This window comes from Centruroides sculpturatus, unplaced genomic scaffold (assembly GCF_000671375.1).
Source record: "Centruroides sculpturatus isolate CEXI.00-Female unplaced genomic scaffold, Cexi_2.0 scaffold497, whole genome shotgun sequence".
Taxonomy (NCBI): Eukaryota; Metazoa; Arthropoda; class Arachnida; order Scorpiones; family Buthidae; genus Centruroides; species Centruroides sculpturatus.
This window is the reverse complement of record NW_019384738.1, coordinates 194,615-212,630: the sequence shown is the minus strand read 5'-3', so window position 1 is coordinate 212,630 and position 18,016 is coordinate 194,615. Positions and strand designations below refer to the sequence as shown.

The window sequence follows — 18,016 nt, the reverse complement described above, 5'->3', positions numbered from 1 at the left end:
TCTACAAATATTACAATATATATATATATATGTATAAAAATATTTCAGTGTTTAAAATTATTTACAATTGTAATTTACCTTACAAGATGATAAATATATTATTCCAGAATTTTTATAATTTTTCTTTTTCTTCTTTTTCTCATTAATACATGGCCATTCAACCTAAAAATAAAATATATTGTCTCATATAAGATATAATCCAACAAATATCCTTATTTTCATTATAAAAGGTTAATAATACAAATTGATAATATGTTAATTAAATTTTAAAATTATGAGACTGCATATTTATTATTTACTATTATACAATACTATTATTTTTCAGTGTAAAAACAGTTAGTTACTGTAAAAATAACAAAATTTTAACCTAAAAGATATGTTAGTTTTGTGAGAGAAAACCTGACTTCATTTTGTTCTTGACAACTTATTCTCTTTACTTACATTTACTTTGGGAAGTTTTAGTTTAGGACAACTATTTCACACTCCTGATAGGAAAACAACATTAAAAAGAATTTTATCATTAGTTTATGTGGACCATAGAATCTCTGAAGGAAGACAATCAGTAAACATCTGATAAGTCACATAATATCAAAAAGATAAAAAGTACTACAAAACTAATTTATTCATCAGTAAATTAATATCACAATTTGTTAGGATTATAGTTACTGTCAATAAGAAAAGCACAAATTAAGCCCCAAAAGATTACATAAATGATGTAGGTGGCTATGATGTTCTTATACCAAAAGGAATAACATGACAAGCCATTTAAATTAGCAACTGAAATTGAAGAGTATTCTAGCATTCCAGTTGTTTAATTGGAGTTTGAACTGTGAAACCTTGACAAAGTAGTTTTTTTGATTGTTTACTTGTTCCCTGAATTATTGTTTGTAACCAACTATGTAGTAACAACTATTACACAATGGTGTACTGATAAACTATTGTCAATTTAATTAATTATTATTAGTAGAACTAATCTCTTTATTGTTATCATTATTAATATTACTAGTATTATTAATCATTTAATATTTGTTATTACTATTAGCTGCAGTTTTTTGATAAAACTATTGTTTTCTGACAGCACAGCAAGATCTGTCTGCTATGAACACTGACAAAGTTTAGTTGTGGTGCTCACATGAAAAACTACACTTTAGATGTTTATACAATATATAGCTTTATCACTAATAAGTTTAATTTACTGCATTTATACTATTGTAAACACAAAAATGAATATATAAATACTTCAAATGTCTTTTAGAAGAAATTTATAGATAAATCACACATGAAACATCTAAGATATATTTTGATATAAAACTTATTGCCTGTTACAAAAAATAATAATAATAAATAACTTATATTTGCAATAAAAACTTCTAGTATTTTATAATGTAATATTTTAATATAAAAATTGTTTTCTATCAGTTATATGAAAACTGAATATTTAATATTAAAATTTAAGTCCTAAAGAAGGCAGAAATGTCAAACACATTAGAAAAATAAGATTTATTCAAATTTTAATGCTTTAATTTATGAGAGGTGTCCAGAAAATAAAAAATGCATAGCATTCTGTGCAGGTAAATTACCACCGTTGCTTCAAAGTCAATTTATTTTCTGATAAGAGGGCTTTATTTTTCAAGCTCCAATAGTCCATTAAAAAAAAAAAAAAAAAACAAATGTAAATAACAAAATGAATTTATTACCAAAAGTTAGGTACAATCATGCTTACTTTTCAACATTGAGGCATTTGTCATATCTGTAGATGAGCTTTTCTATCCCCTTGTCATAGAATGTTGCAGCCAATGACTTGAGATGGGCCCTAATGTTTTTTGAAAATCGTCATTAGTCTCTAACCTCTGCCCTCCTAGCCACTTTTCCTGTTCAGGAAAAACGTGGAAGTCACTCAGTGCTAAATCAGGGCTATACGCTGGGAGTTTAAAGGTGGTGAAGACTTCCACCCAGCTTAAGACTTTTTAATGTGTGAAGACTTCAACCTTTTTCCTGAACTGAAAATGTGGCTAGTATGGCAGAGGTTTGAGACTAATGAACTAATGACGATCTTCAAAACAATGTTGTTAAGGCCATCTCAATTCACTGGCGGCAACATTCTATGATAAGGAAATGGAAAAGTTGTCCACAGATATGACAAATTCCTCAATCTTCACAGTGATTATGTCAAAAAGTAACCATGTTTATACCTAACTTTTAGTAATAAATTTATTTTGTTATTTACACTTGTCTTTTTTTTATGGACTATCGAAGCTTGAAAAAAAAAAAAGCAGCCTACATCTTAGCATGTGTAGAATTTCAATGACAGACTTATTACTACTATTTGTCAAGGGTTAAAATGTGTACAAAAATCGAAAATTGTGCAAAGTGCAAAATGTTATTCAATTTCTAAATGCAAAGAAAGTTTATCCTGAAGAAATTCATAAACAAATCACAAAGAATATGGTAATCACATTATGAATGAAAGAAGTCTGAGAAAATGGTATTTAATGTTTAATTTATCAAGGAAAATAATGTACAATCACATTCTACAGCAGACACTCAAGCCATGCTTCGTAAATTTGACTGGGACATTTTCAACCACCTCCACACAGTCCTGACATGATTCCCACTGACTTTCATCTCTTTCCCAAGCTGAAAAGATTTTGGGTACATTTGAAATGTTTTGGAATGGATGAGAGGTAAAAGAAGCTGGTTGAAAGAACTAGCAGTTAAAGTCTATGACGAAAGAATCAAAAAACTAGTGTTGTGCTATGATAAATGCTTTAATTATAATGGTGATAATGTAGAAAAGTAACTAGTCTTGTACAAATTATTTAATAAAATTTTCTCTTATCATTTTCTATTTTTTTCCGTTTTTATAACTAAAATAATACTAGAAATATATTAATATGATGGGTGTGCAGAAAATAAAGAATGTTTAGTTATAAACATTCTTTATTTTCTGCACACCCATCAGATTAATATATTTTTAGTATTGTGCAACATAAAAGATAATGGAATGTGTTTGTTCACAATCACTACAAACCTATGGAACTATTAAGATTGGCAAATTGTTGATATTTCAATCCTTAATCAGTCTCTGCATGAACTTTATAAGTTAAAGTAACAAAACATTTTTCAGAGAACAACCTGAGAAACCTTTCATCTTCTGCACACAGAGGATTCAATGTTACTGATACAAGTATAATATCAAATTCCTCAAGCATTTATTCAAAACTGAAAGTTGCAGTTAGGATGAAGCCCCTGAAGATGAGCCTGGTCAGCTCAAAAGCACTTGGGCACTAGATGGTGAAAGATTTTCCCAAGTTGGTCTCCAAAAATTAGTTTGTTACTTTAACTTATTAGGTTGATTTTTTTAAAACAAATTCTAAAACAATAAAAAAGATGATTGTCCAGTTTCATATTTGCAGAAATACACCTAATTTTAACACAAATTTTGTAGTAGTTAGTGAATTTGAATATGTTAATGTTAACTCAAACTCACTGGTCACAACTTATAAATTTTCAATTGGTGAATTCTAACAAAAATAAACATATGAAATGGTAGTTATTTTTCTTTACACTACTTTAAAAATTTTTGAAATTTTTTTTGAACGAGACCAATTGGTATTTAATATTTCATAAGAATATTTTTTTTATCAAATAGTTATGTCACCTATCAGACATCAACAGACACATTCAATTCTGTGAAACAGTTCTAATTATATTCAATGATTAAAAAAGTTTACTGATACAAAACAGCACATATTCTAACAGAATTAAATGTATAATTTAAGTCTCTGGCAAAGTAGTTACTATTAAATAAAATTTTATAAATAAAGCTATAGTTTTATACAATTTAATGCTAACTGAAAGATACAAATATTTTAAAATGTCATTTACTTTAGAAAAAATCTTGAATAAATAATCAAATTTGTTTGTATGTTATTGTATGTATATCAGATAAACTATATACAAAACTAATACCAGAATAATTTTCTACAAATAGTTAACAATTAGATTACAATAGATAGTCTTATGTATCATTGTATAGAAACTGAAAGAAAAATTTTTATTTTTAATATAGTAAAAATCTAAAATTTAATCACTCATTTTAAAATATATCACATTGTTCAATTGAAACAGATTATTTATTTTGTGAGAAAATGAAGTAACTATATCTTAATAGTACATAATGCAATTAGTTTATAATATAGGCCAAGGGTGGGCAACCTTTTTTATAACATGGGCCAGAATAAATTTTACGTTTTTTCCACGGGCCATAGTAGTTAATTGACACCTTGTGACCTGTAAATTTTTAGTTTGCAAATATGAAATAAATAAATAAATAAATAAAAATTAATTACTACAGCGACCCCCCTATAACACTGTTGATTATTCCGTTTTATATGAATTCCTTGTTGTCTGAGTCACTTAGATTTTACAAATGCGTGTGCCGAACTGTGAACGGCTCACCTATTTGTAAAATCTAAGTGACTTTAAACACAATAAAAACAGCCCTATGTAGTTGGATACGACAGACATTACATTTTCTAATTGCATAGCTTTTGCACATAGATTTTCTTGATGGATGATGCGATGAGATATAAATAATTTAGAAAAATTCTGTTCTCCCATTTTTTGTTTGAATAAGGAAATGACTCCCTTATTTTTTCCTGTCATTGCTGCCGCAACACTTCAGAAAATAATATTCAATTTAAACTAGACGAATTACATCGAAAAATATTTATTTATAATTTCTTCTAAACATCTCGCGGGCCGGATAGAAACTTTTCGCGGGCCGTAGCTGGCCCACGGGCAGGGGGTTGCCCACCGTTGATATAGGCGATTATGGCATCCATGGAAATCGGCACAAGTGGAGCGAGTGGGCCAATTTCCATGAATGCCATAATCGCTAATTATAAACGAATTGTCATACAAGATTTTGTGGTTAGACTAAACCTTTATAGCACAGTTAACACAAACACTGTGTTTATACATGATTTTGATTTCTATAAGTATAGTGTTATAGGTGTAGTCAGCCACAAAGAGAATTTATTAGTATTTGAGTATATAGAATAGTTTTTATGCTTTTCATTTTTACTAATTTATTAATGAACTTTTAAATTAAAGAATTAAAATATCATACTTGATGATGTTGAGCTTCTAAAATTTCTGCAAAAGTTGTTGTAAATTCTCCAATAAAATCATGATCACCATGTTTATACCTAACTTTTAGTAATAAATTTATTTTGTTATTTTACCTTTTTTTTTTTTTTTATGGACTATCGGAGCTTGAAAAAAAAAAAGCAGCCTACATCTTAGCATGTGTAGAATTTCAATGACAGACTTATTACTACTATTTGTCAAGGGTTAAAATGTGTACAAAAATCGAAAATCCNATTTAATTTATAATTATGTGTATATCTTGTTGTGTGTACATGATTAAAAATTTTGTAATTATCAAAATATCTGATCAATGTATTTAAGATTAAGTTTATTTCAAGACAGAAAATTAACTATTAAAATAAAAATTAGTATTGTTTTTAGAATAAAATTAACAAAATGTTTGAAGTTTGTAAACATCATATAAATTTTTATAGCAAATATCTTGATTTCAGGATATATGAAGATTTTTCCAGAAATAAAAATTCAGAAATAGCAATTTTCAAATTCCTAATGTCCAACCTCTAAATATTAATATTATAATTCTCTATATCTTCAAAATTTATATATGTTGAGTGTGCTCTATCATGCAATAAGATGATATCTTACTGTTGCAAGAAAATTTATATAGACCTTTGTGATCTTTCATCATGAAATTTTAATTGGTAGCAGTGGCATAGCTACATATTCAGTGCCCTGGAGCAAGTAGAATTGGTGCGTCCCTTGTTCCTCATAAGAGGTGTCATAAAATTTGTTTTGAACATTTAATTTAAAAACATATACCTAATTATTTTGATTTAAAACCTTACTTAATAACAATTTATTTGAGATTCAAAGCATTTCAACAATAAGATATTAAATTTAATAAATATATAATAATAATATAATATTATATAATNATCCGAGGGTCTGACCCCGCCTATCCTCTTTTTAAGCGCTCGTCTTTGCTCTTCCCTTTCTCTTTCCTCTATCGCTCTAATCCACGTATGCCTGTGCATACATCATAATACGGGCTGTGCATACTTTCGATTCGTCACTTTTCCGTCGTAGATTTCCCATTTTACAATTACGTGACCCATAGCCTGGTGATAACAGAGAAAAAAAAAACAGATATGACGTCGGTATAAGACACTTACGATTTCACAGATTCGAGACAGCTCGGTAGCCCGAACGGCCCCAGGCTTTCGCCCGTGCACGCTAAGTGACTTTTATTACAAGTATTTAGCTTTCCGAAGTCTATGACAACAATTGTTTGGCATTGACGGCCGCGAACTTCGCGCCAATAAGCTGCCTCGACTTGTTCGATTATGTTATCGACTCAATTTCATATTTATTTTCACATTTTCACTTCGCGGTCCTTCTCTCTTCTTTTTCCGTTATTATCAAGTGTAGGTCATTAGATATCATTATTTATCACATATTTCCATGTCACTTGTCTGTCCGCTACAACTGCCAAGAATTAACGCGATTGGCGAAGCTTAGTGACAGCGGGCCAATGGAGAGCGGGATCCTTGCCATAATGCGGTTTGCGGGCCAATTTTCGTACGTGCGTTAATCGAGTCGAATAGTTTGGCCGAATATTCGGTATTCGGCCTGAAGCCAAATATACTATTCGTTACAACACTAATTGTAATCTTTCTTAAATTTTTACTTCCTTGTTACATTCCCTGCCGTTTTAACGTGACACGGGTTACATCGGCGGAGTAGCGTGGGTGTCAGCCGCCCGGGGCGGAGGAAATTCTCGCCGCCCCGTTATCTAGGTATTTGAATTTAAAAGACTAAAATTCAGTTTCGTCACAAAATAAGTAACGAAAAATTCCGTGCTAGTGTAGCCACCGGTTTGAAATATCTTCATTGGATATTGGAGGTGTAAGTTGTATATGAATACGAATGAATCGTACGAGCAAATAGAAAAAAAAAGGTCGACAGGTTGCGCAGGATATCCCCGGGTGAAATTAATAGTTCACCCGGACTGTCCGGATGGTAGCACTATCGTAGGTGCGACGAAAATATAGAATAGAGTGGTTCAAATTTTTACGAGATATTATTATTATTTATTGTGAAATTTTGCCACTTCCTAAAAAGTGCCGCCCGGGGCGGGCCGCCCCACTACGCTACTCCACTGGGTTACATTCCCGGCTCTTGTAATGTAGTTTTGTCGTCCTGTCACTTTCAGAATCGTGATGCTTTTACACATCTGAATCAACAAAACCTGATATTTGGAATGTGTATGTATAGCCTATATATACTAGCAGATAAGTCCGGCGTTGCTCGGGCAAAAAGTAACCATAGCGAAAATTAGCACTTCCATTGTCGAAACCTTAATCCTATCCCTCTCCCCGCGGGGGGAATTTCGAAAAATACTCTCTTCGTGTGCGTTTTCGTGACGTACCCTAACTGTGTACCAAATTTCGCCTTTCAACTCCTAACCGTTTGGGCTCTGCGCTTATTATTACGAACCCATCTCGATCAACGAAGAGTGGACGAATCCAACGTTTAACTAGACAATTTATTTACGGTTTAATATTTTAAGACAATGGCGACAATATCTGTGAAAATGTAGAAAGTGTGTAAACTATATAAGTATTTGGTTTTCCACATTACAACTTAGATTTTCCTCCCGGGCAACGCCAGTGTAACAAGCTGCTATATAATAAATATAAACTTTCTGCTCTATTGATACTAAAAGGAGCCGGTGATCATCGGGGTTTGTATAAACTCTTTAGCATTTCTGAATAATTCTGGACAGTGGATTAAATTATCATCAACCCGTTTCGATTATACATATAGACAGATTGTACAATGACAAAACGATTAAGTTTGAGGGTAGGGATGAGATTCGTAAAATTATAAAGATTAATAACTAGTAAAACCTTCATTAAGTCCGTCCTCTCTCGAAATATGACGCACGTACACTGAGAAGAAATTTTTGTAAATTCCCTCCCGCGGAGAAGAGGGAGAGGGTTACGGCTTAACCGAAGAACTCGACTTTTATTATATTATTTTAGATACGGACTTTTCGTACGTGACTGCGTTTAATAGAGTATGCCGTGAGAATGTACGTTAAGCCGTCCGGACTCGAGATAACTCGGGCTAATTTAAATAATCGTACGTAACTTTTCCTTGTTCGATTACCCCGTAGAATTCGGCTTTTACTGTAATATTTTACGTCATTTTTTGTACTTTTGCAGAAAATCGCAAATATTTTTAGACCCTTCTAAAAATTCTCAACCATATTTAGTGTTCGTGGTATTTAAAATTGAGACGGAGAGTGCACGCGCGAGAAGTTGGCTGTATTCCAAGTCTTTGTCTTAATGTTCGATTTTATGTTCGAATTTATATTTATAAATGATTCTGGAAGATCCGACTTATTTTTGGAATTAAGTAATCCCGAAGACCTCGGAAACGTTTGCTATTCGTCACCTAGGGGTACTACGCACCAGTTACAGGTTGCAGCGAGTCTTAATTACCGTTATTTCGGTATGGTAAGCGGGTATCTAAACATTCTGTACTTGCTCTCGGAAGAGAGGGGACCTACTTGTTGCACCCGTTGAAAACAAGTAAGATCGGCTATAATCTAATAATCTTAATCTTTGCTATCGTTACTTTTTGCCCGAGCAACGTCGGGGTCATCTGCTAGTTATAATATAATAATAAAACAAAATATAATTCTTTAAGTATAGAGTACCTAATAATATTTATTACATAGTATATAAATGTATTGACAAAATGTATGCAAGTTTAGTTTCATAACAAATACATAATAATACATAAGAAAACTTTGAGATTGTTGTTTTCTCGCTTTTTCATTTGCAAATCTGTCAATCGCTTTCTCCAGATCAAGATGACAAGCTATTGTTTTTTCAATTGATAATATTTTGCCAAGGAATAAGACAGTTGTGACATGCTGCTTCTTAAATAAGTTTTGATTAATTATAGTTTTGAAAAACTTTGTTCTGCTGATGCTGTCGTCGCTGGTAAAGTTGAAAAAATGAGGCATGCTGCAATAATGTCCAAGAAGTCACTTGAGGCTGTGGTGTGAATTAAAAGTAGTTCGGCAACTTTGTGTTTAGAAGTAATTTCTTTTACATGAGTATAAAAACAAATTTGAAATCAAAGCAATTGAGGTCCAAAACTAGACAAAATGTCAGAGGTATATGCAGATTGTAAAAGTTCTGATCCTTCCAGAATATTTTTATCAGATGACATGACAAAATATGCAAGTGATAATCATTTAAAAAGCGTACAAAATTGTCAAACGGATTCAAATTTAATAGTTAATTGATTAATTATTAAATGAAAATATTTTTTACAACTGTTTTTAAGTTTTTATTTTGCCCTTTCTAATTTGGTGCCCTCGTGATTCGTGTGCCTGGAGCAATTTGCTCTAACTGCTCCATGGTAGCTATGCCTCTGATTGGCATTATTGCCATCTTTTGTTTGTATTGATCAACTGCAGGTCAAAATTATCTATAATAGACAAAACATCAGATAATGTACTAATACTGTATCTAAAATTCAAGTCAAACAAAAATATTGCATTTATTAAGTCTTGAATCTATACCAAATAAATATGAAATTTACCTAATTGCCAACATTTGTGTAATTACTTTTACTCACAACAATATAGAATGATAATTTGTTTTGTTATTTTAATTAAAAAAAATATTACATTTTAAAATTAATTTTTAATTAAAGACATAATAACAATGAAAACTGACTAGTCGTTTTAAAATTATTTATTAAATATATAGTTAATTTGAAAGACATTACCAAAATTGATGTTTCAACATTACTTCCTCCAAAACTCTGCATGTTAATTTGAAAAGGCTTCCAAACAGGATTTAAGTTATTCATAATTACCTAAAAGTCAAATTAAAAATATATTTTATTTATGTTTTTAAATAAAGTATAATTATTGTAAAATTTCTAAATTACTCTACACAAAAGACCCACAAATTCTCCAACTCCTTATAAGACTAACTTTTATTATGTATTCATTTCATTTAAAACAGCTGTGTTTAATTAATAAAAGAAAAGAAGGAACATCACAAAACTCATGGTAGAAATATAAAGATATGTTTTGACTTTATTTCAGTCTTGCACATGACATCATACTCAGAGTTAATAGCTTTGAGTTTGTTTTGAATGTACATTCAAAAATAAATATGCCTGGTTGTTCAGTTTATGGATGTTTAAATTATTCAAAGAAGATGAAAGGAACAGAAATTAGATACTTTAGCTTTCAAAAAGATAAAAATATGTTCATGACTAAAGAAGTGGATTGAAATTTGTTGACAAGCTGATGACACAGAACATAGTTACATATGTTCATTCTTTTAATTAAACTTTTCATTATTATAGTTTTTATTGTATTTAAACTTTAAAATTAATTCAAAGTACAATAAAATCAATTGTCAAATTTACTTGAATAATTCTGTTAACATATTATAAAAAAGAAAAGAGTTAAATTTTGATCTTTATAGGCTAATGCTTGTAATCTGATTGTTACTTTTCACCACTGATATATAACTGTATATTTCCTGTACTGTGTTTTGTTACTCTCAATCTTATGTAGTCAATTCAAATGTTTAATTTATTGAAAAATAAAGTTGCAAGTCAATTATTTTGTTTTCTGATTTAAATATAATTATTTAACTTAATAAATATGTATTTATTCAAAATATTCATATTTTGTATCTGTTGATTTTTTTTAACACTTAAATTTAAATGTTTAACATTTTAATTACATGCAAAAGTTTTTTTTTTATTTGTTTAAAAGTTAAGTTATAAAGTTTAAAAGTTATAAATAGTAACACCTTAACTTTCAATATATTAAATTAAAGTTAATATCCTAAGAATTAGATTAATTTCTTTAAAAGTACATCTAAGTAGTTAACATCAATGTTTTACAACATTAAATTGCATTAGTGTAGGATATAAATATCATAATGATTAATTTGAGAGATCACCTATTAATTAATTAATTTACATTTACATACTGAAGCTATTAACAGTTAAATTTTGTTTAATAAAACTTTTAAAAATAAAATGTGTATAGTGATATACAGAAATACCGTAAAATTATGTTAATAATTCTTTCATGACTCTAAATATGTTAGAAAAGCAAATTTACTTTGTATATTTAGAATGAAGTGAATAGCACCATACTCTGAGTGGGATGTCATTGAAGTAAGTATGTGGTTCTATCAAATATGCAATAACATACTTTTATATTTCTACCATGACTAAACCCATGAATACAACAGATTTTACATTATAGAATATTTTTAAAAAATATTGAGCTAAAAATAANAGTTTTATACAGATAAAGTTCATTAACGTTTAATAGCTTGGCACTTGCTTTAATCAAAAGACTTGGATAAAGTTAGCATTAGCTAGTTAGTCCAAGCTTTATCCAATTCATGGGCTTTAGCCATGACATATACATTATTAATTTAAAGCAAAAATTAACCAATCTTTTATTACTATAGTTTGCAATTTTAAATTATTATTTTTTTGATTTAACATTAATAATAATAATTTTACTAACATTAATATTTAAGTGATGAAGCTAAAGCATTTGTACCAAATATTCCATCAAAATTAATCCATTATATGGATGATGATGAAGAACAAATTCTTGAATGTACAATATATGAACGTGAGACAAAGGTAGAGGTAAGTTTTTAATGTATAGTTTTTCAAATTTTTAAATAAAGATAAATGATAAACTATTTTACTTATATAAAAGTAAACTAATCAAATTTGGAAATTTATGATAACCTTATCTTTAATATAGTTTCTGTAATAATGAAATTTTAATATTGTAAATTAATTTTGTCTATTTTTAATGCTTTTGTTCATATACAAGCATTCTTCAATTTTCATATATTTGTCTTTTGAACAACTCAACAAAATATCAAGGTATCATGTACAAGAGAATGCATTTTTACATGATACTTTGATTCTTTAATTTGCTTTTGTATGCCAGATTTAAACTTTCAAATATCATATTTTCAGCTGACAAACAAAATATTTGAGCTATTGTATGAAGGCACTTTCTACCAGTTTTTGTTTCAACAACAGCAAAATTGATTGTAAAATTAATTTTTGTCTGTTTAATATATGATTTTAACATTTTAGATGATGATTTATGAATTGTTATACATATTTATTTCAAAAAGTTAAACCTTAATAAGAGAGTTTATAAATTTTTTTAGTTCTCTAAGAATGGAATTCACTTTATAACCTTTCTTGTGAATATCAACTGCTTAAAGTCGAAATAACAAAAATTTACCTCACTATGTAAACATAGAATTCTCCTTTGAATTATTTTCTTGATTAAATGCTTTTCGAGATGCTTTTTGAGATGCTTTTTATCTCATCTTCGGATCAAATCATTGAATTTAGAATGTGAAGCATCATTTAAGTGAAAGGTTTCTTTTTAACATCATAATGGAAGTTAAAATGGAATATTGTTTAAAGTTTTGAGGTGTATCAGATTTGAATGAAGACATTGGTTATCTTTTGATTTTGTTTTCATTTTATAATATGCCACTCTATTGCTCAAATTTCAGACATTTGACTTCTGTACAAATTTTTAGAAATGAATCAAATCCAAAAGTCAAGGATGCCTTTATTAGAAAGTAAATAATATCAAAAGAATAAAAACATCATTAGGAATTTGATTTCAATTTTGATAACTTTATTATTCTAGTATATACAGCAGAGCATCGATTATCCAACCTCCGATTAACCATCACATCGGTTAACCGACCGTTCTAGTCGGCAAATTTGAAATGTCCGCTAGTGATGTGGCATTACAATATTTGGCTATGTCTTGGCTACTTTAATATTATTTTTGTTAATTTTTTTTTTTAACTGGCATCAATGGCTCGACCATTGAAGGAAGGCCAGTATTTAAATGAGACTTAATTTTCTAATTATAAGCGGTTGTTTGTTTTGTGAGCAATAAAATAATTTAAAAATAATTTTTAACGACACAATAGCGACGATTATTATTTTAAAAAAATTTTGTTAGGTTTAACATCGATGAAAATTCAACGCAAAGTAGGTTAATAGCGATATACTAATATACTAATTACATGGGATTTAATAATATACTATACTAATAATGTATTTTACATACTTTTCAGTTATCCGACCAACCCCAGTCCCAAATTGAATTGGATAATCGATGTGCTACTGTACTGTGTTATACAAGGGATACCTGTATTTGTATTTTGCTTTATTTTTTACACTAATTTACTTATTTAATATACTAAAACCTTTAACTTCTAGCTTAAATAATCCATTACTTATTCAACAACCTCAGGAATACATCTGATGCCTAAATAAAGCACTGACAGACATTTTAACTCTTGAAATATTTCTAATTGTTTAAATCTTTTATCATTACTTTGCACAGTAAATGTCTAAAAATGGTAAATCATTCACCTCTGTCCGATGAACTAAATGCCAGTTTCCATCTATACTTTTCACACGAAATTCAAGAAATGGATCCGATTTACTGAAGAAATCCTAATAATTGAAATTTATATTAAACTACTTTATTATTATTTTATAGATGATTTTATATTTAAAATTAATCAAACCTTATCATCAAGATTTTTTGCATGAAAGGAGAGTGAAAGAAGATCTTTTCCTTCTTTGCCTACTTCCTGAGCTCTTATCTAATAAAATAAAAAAAATTAGTTATAAATCCAAGAAAAACATCAATGAAGTAAATGCAATATGATTCATACTAATTAGATTACATACAATTTTTGCATTTATCATTATTATTTTGCAACATAAAATAACAACAAAGCTTACTGTTATGGTGCTTTGCAATCTCTGCCCAAATTTTGATATTAAATTTCTTGTAAAAGGAGATGAAGAAACAACCTAAAAAAATATTTGGTTATTAAAGTTCTTCAAAAGTTAAGTAAATTTATGGAACTTCAAAGACAGTTTTCAAAATTTCATAAATAATTATTAATTTTAATGCATATAAATTTATCTCAAAGCAAAAATAACCAGGAAATAATCATCATAGTATACACAAAAATAATCTGATATATATATACTAATTAAGTAAAATTTGGAGTTCTTAAAGCTAAATGATTGCTGAATTATATTGGACTATATTATTTCTAATATAACCTGATATAATTTGGCAATAGTTTGACTTTAATATATAATTATTGGGTGTGGATGTTTATATTTGTATATTTAGAATTCTGTTAATAAAATGGAAACTTAAATATACCAGCTGACACTTTTTTAAATACTATTTATTGAAATGATTTGTTGTAATGAACATCTGTGATTATTAATATTTCTGGTTTTATTATTATCATCTTTTTTTACTATAAATTTGTTGATTTCTTTCATTTCTTTAACACTTTTATTCTGAAAGTATTTTTTAAAATATATTTTTACCCGATTTGCAAAAGAATAGTGACGAATTCTCTAGTAAATAGCAATAGTAGCATCATTGATGATAGATAATAACTTTATTTCATTCTATTAAAGTGATGCTAAGAAAAAATACAATGGATATTTAAATTTTACTGTTATTTTATATATTTTGTTAAGTTTTAAATGCTTGTTAATAATGGAAAATTATAAAAATCATCTAACTGATATGATATAAAATTTTTCCAACATAGCATAAACCAATGTTTTTAACTCTTTCCTAAATATGGACAATGTCTTGTCATTTTTAAAGTATTTTTTAAAGAACAAATCTTGACACTATTATATAAAAATTCAAGTGGGCTACTAATTACACCAAAAAGAAACATTTTTTGTTCCATCTTCAGCTTTGATCGGAATAAAAAACAATATAATTTAAAATTAACTAATCAAAACTAAAAGTACATTTGCAAACCATTTAGCCCAGTTGAAATAGGCAAGAAGTAAGTCAATGGCTACCATGGACCACTACAACAGGAGAAAGGAGTTGGGTCTATCACAGTATCAGAGAAACTATTGGTTGCAGCAATAAGCAGCTGTTAAACAGAAGGGATAACAAATCAGCAATACTTATTGAGAACCGGTGATGTGACAGCAATGTGAGTACACAATTGAACAATGATAATTATTTAATTTAACTCATTATTACAAAAAAATGAGTACAGAATGATATACATATATAATATAATTACAACTGAGCATAATATACAAGGTGTTTAACCAAATTTCATAGGCTAATAGAAGGAAAAATCCAAATAAAAAAAATTGAAGTCTTTTTTTGACCTGAAGCTTAATTAGTGAATTATTTAGTGTCAATGTACAGTAATATCATTTCTATTTTTTTTAATCTATGTAATGTATCAATAATTAAATTTGTTTATTAATCCCAATTTCTTATTTTTTCAGCTCATTTTTTAATTAATCCCTACTTTTTAGATATGATAATGATTTATCAAGAAATTGATTTATTAAATCCAAACTGTAAACATTATTGTGAACATCACAAGTGCTCAAAATTCCCCATGAGCATCCACACAGGTCTGCAAACATCTTATTGTCAAACACACTCAAATACGTCAGGAGTATTACAAATTGTTTCCAATATTTCAACAATACAATATCTTAGAACTTGTACATTGGTAATAGTAATTTTCACAAGTCATTGATTTTAAATGCTCCATAAGAAAACATCTAGAGGATTTTGAAGTGGGATTGATCTCCATTATTACAATAATTTCCACTACATTTAATCTTTACTTGGAACTAACTTTATTTCTCCAAACTAAATTCTTCACTAAATTTCATGATACATTCGTTGGTATCTGAAATGTCATTTACACAAAGAGTGAAGTACGTAAACCGTGTTCATCAGTGTATGAGTCTAGACGTTTGTTCTGCACCAAAAATGGAGAAACAAATGGTTTGCATCCATTGTCCTCAAGTCAGAGTAAGAGAAGTGTTGTTGTTGTCTTGTGACATCGTTTTCTTCTTTTCGTGTTGCTAACCTTCTTCTCACTAGGACCATGCTCTCTGCCATCACAATTTAAATCAGGAGATCATGCAGGCAAAATTAATGGTGTTTCCAATCCATCTATTTCAAGGTATTCTTGTTCATGGTGACTAAAATATGCTGTAACACCAACATGTGTGAAGAACATTTAGTGTCAAATATCCAATAGAGCATCTTTTAACAGAATATTTAGTTCTTCATTTAAGAAATGTCTGTAATTCTGGCCTGTGAGTGGTGAAGCAGAAAAAATGAGCCAATCAAAAATCACCAATTATTCTAGTCCAAATGGTTCAACTAAATTATTGCTGATAATAAGATTAGTTGATAGCTTGAGGAGTTTCCTAATCCCATACACATTTGCTGTGCAAGTTCACAATTGCATTTCAATTGAATATCATTTCACTGTAAAAAGCATATTTCTGAGAAAATGCCACACCATTTGCAAACATCATTGACAAAATTATACTTGTAGAGGAAAATTGAATAGCACTAGTACTTTCATTCACTTTAAATGGTATGTATATGCTTGATATTTACAAATAATATACCATACACTTCAATGAGTGGTGCCTCTGTACTCATACTAGGATTCTCACCAACTCTAGTGTGAGATAAGCAGGGGTCAGGGGTTAATCTTGTACTGACCACTTCATCTGCACGGGCTGGTAAAGCCCAATCTCAGAATCTTTCGGATGGCTAGGAGGGCAAATCAAGTGGGGAGTGTGTCGGTAAGTCGACAGGTTTAACAAATAACAAAATAAAGGTTTATTCTATAACTAAAGTTAATTTACAGGAGTATACATAAGGAAGTTACTGATTATTGCTTAGATGCAGATAACACATAAATCTGTCTATAACGGTGATCTACTATTCACTATGCCATGTGAGAGAGTTTACAAAGGCTCTAGAGTGAGAGGTTACTGCACTTCGATATACCTTAATATGATGTCAAATGACGGTATGCGACGATCATTCTGGAGTATGGAAGCTGGCTGGCTGTCACAGGCTTATATCTTTTACTGGCTTCTCCTTGGACAGGACCGGGACGGGAGACACTTGTACTCAGACCTTCCGAATAATCACACTGAGGGGACAATCGCCCTGAACTTCCTGTGATGATTGTTTTTATACGATTGTCATTGGCACTGAGCCAACTGATCGTTCACTCGTTATGATGACTAATTAGCACACGCACGTTGACTAATTAACAAACAGACGATGACTTGCTTTTCTTCCTTCCTACTTTGTCGACGTGTAAGATTCGACATCCGATCTATTTCCATTATAACTTGCGATAATTTTTTTTCATCCTCTAATGTAAAAATATGTTAAACTCAAAAATTTACGCCCTCACACTAGCAATAAGAAGTCACACTGCCATATTCTTGGTCACGTGATCCTTCCTCTTCCTTTATCAATGATAACTATTGAAAGTTTTCTGTTTCTCAAAGATACCATTGAACAGCTGCAAAAATATTCTTGGCTTGACTGATTAAATTAAGAAATTAATTAAAAATGAAAAGTTTAATACAGAAACTGTGTTTAATAAACAAATTTAATTATTAATACATTACATAGTTAGTTCATTGTTATCAACTCTGTCTAATAATCACATAACATAAAAATACTAAACTTTTTACGGAGTATACACTTCTTTAAGTTCTAATGGGAACCATCTTTATCACATTAGAACTTAATTAAAGCATGCTCCTTAAATATATTAGTGTTTCTTGGTATATTTTTACATAGTTATTCCTAAAAATCAAAAATGATGTCACTACACATTAATGTTTATGCTTATTAACTCCCTAATTATGTTTCAGATGAAAAAACTCAGCTTTTAACTGTTTTATTTGGGTTTTAGTCTGGAAA

The 18,016-nt window shown here is 29.4% G+C and overlaps 1 protein-coding gene across 1 annotated transcript in view; it reads right to left on the bottom strand.

Annotated features, from left to right (window-relative positions):
- Positions 1-18,016, bottom strand: part of LOC111628310 (copine-3-like) — a 42,945-nt gene that overhangs the window by 8,658 nt on the left and 16,271 nt on the right. The window contains exons 4-10 of the mRNA XM_023372069.1: positions 13,990-14,061; positions 13,770-13,847; positions 13,612-13,695; positions 9,920-10,014; positions 7,852-7,871; positions 5,135-5,205; positions 79-162 (exon numbers count right to left, since the gene is read on the bottom strand). Coding sequence (XP_023227837.1) covers positions 79-162; positions 5,135-5,205; positions 7,852-7,871; positions 9,920-10,014; positions 13,612-13,695; positions 13,770-13,847; positions 13,990-14,061 — 504 coding nt within the window. The remainder of the gene's footprint in view (positions 1-78; positions 163-5,134; positions 5,206-7,851; positions 7,872-9,919; positions 10,015-13,611; positions 13,696-13,769; positions 13,848-13,989; positions 14,062-18,016) is intronic.